The 436-nt window shown below is 45.2% G+C and overlaps 1 protein-coding gene across 1 annotated transcript in view; it reads right to left on the bottom strand.

Moving 5' to 3' along the window:
* Positions 1-436, bottom strand: part of LOC107577627 (uncharacterized) — a gene marked incomplete at both ends in the record, with an annotated part of 5,688 nt that overhangs the window by 2,280 nt on the left and 2,972 nt on the right. Inside the window, one exon of the mRNA XM_016263682.1 lies at positions 4-117. Coding sequence (XP_016119168.1) covers positions 4-117 — 114 coding nt within the window. The remainder of the gene's footprint in view (positions 1-3; positions 118-436) is intronic.

Raw genomic sequence — 436 nt, 5'->3', positions numbered from 1 at the left:
AGCATTTGAGAGCTGCTCCTCTAATGGACTGACATCAAAAACACTTCCCATCTCTGTCAGCACACTGCCGAAACCCTGCAGAGCACGTCTCATCTGAGCAGAATCATCCAGAACCATCTAAAACACACACATACACATGTAGAGTATTATTTGACATGAAAATGATAAAGCACTTTAAGCCTAATACAAAGATCTGGGCCAGTAACCAAATACTAAGTTTAAACCCCACAGTGGGATGATACAGGTTTCTTCAGCAGTCAGCTAAATGATAATGTCATGTCTGAGGATAATACCTGCAGTGCATTCACATGACTGTCCAGGCATCTGGCAGTGGTGTATGTGCAGGGTGTCGTAAGCCAAGACTGAGCCTCTGAGATCCAGTTCTGTGACCCCTTCAACATCTCCTCATGCTCCTGCATCCAGTCACGGACCTACA

Source organism: Sinocyclocheilus grahami, unplaced genomic scaffold (assembly GCF_001515645.1).
Source record: "Sinocyclocheilus grahami isolate Dianchi unplaced genomic scaffold, SAMN03320097.WGS_v1.1 scaffold6646.1, whole genome shotgun sequence".
NCBI lineage: Eukaryota > Metazoa > Chordata > Actinopteri > Cypriniformes > Cyprinidae > Sinocyclocheilus > Sinocyclocheilus grahami.
Note: the sequence above shows the minus strand (reverse complement) of the source record. Positions and strands in the feature narration are given on the sequence as shown.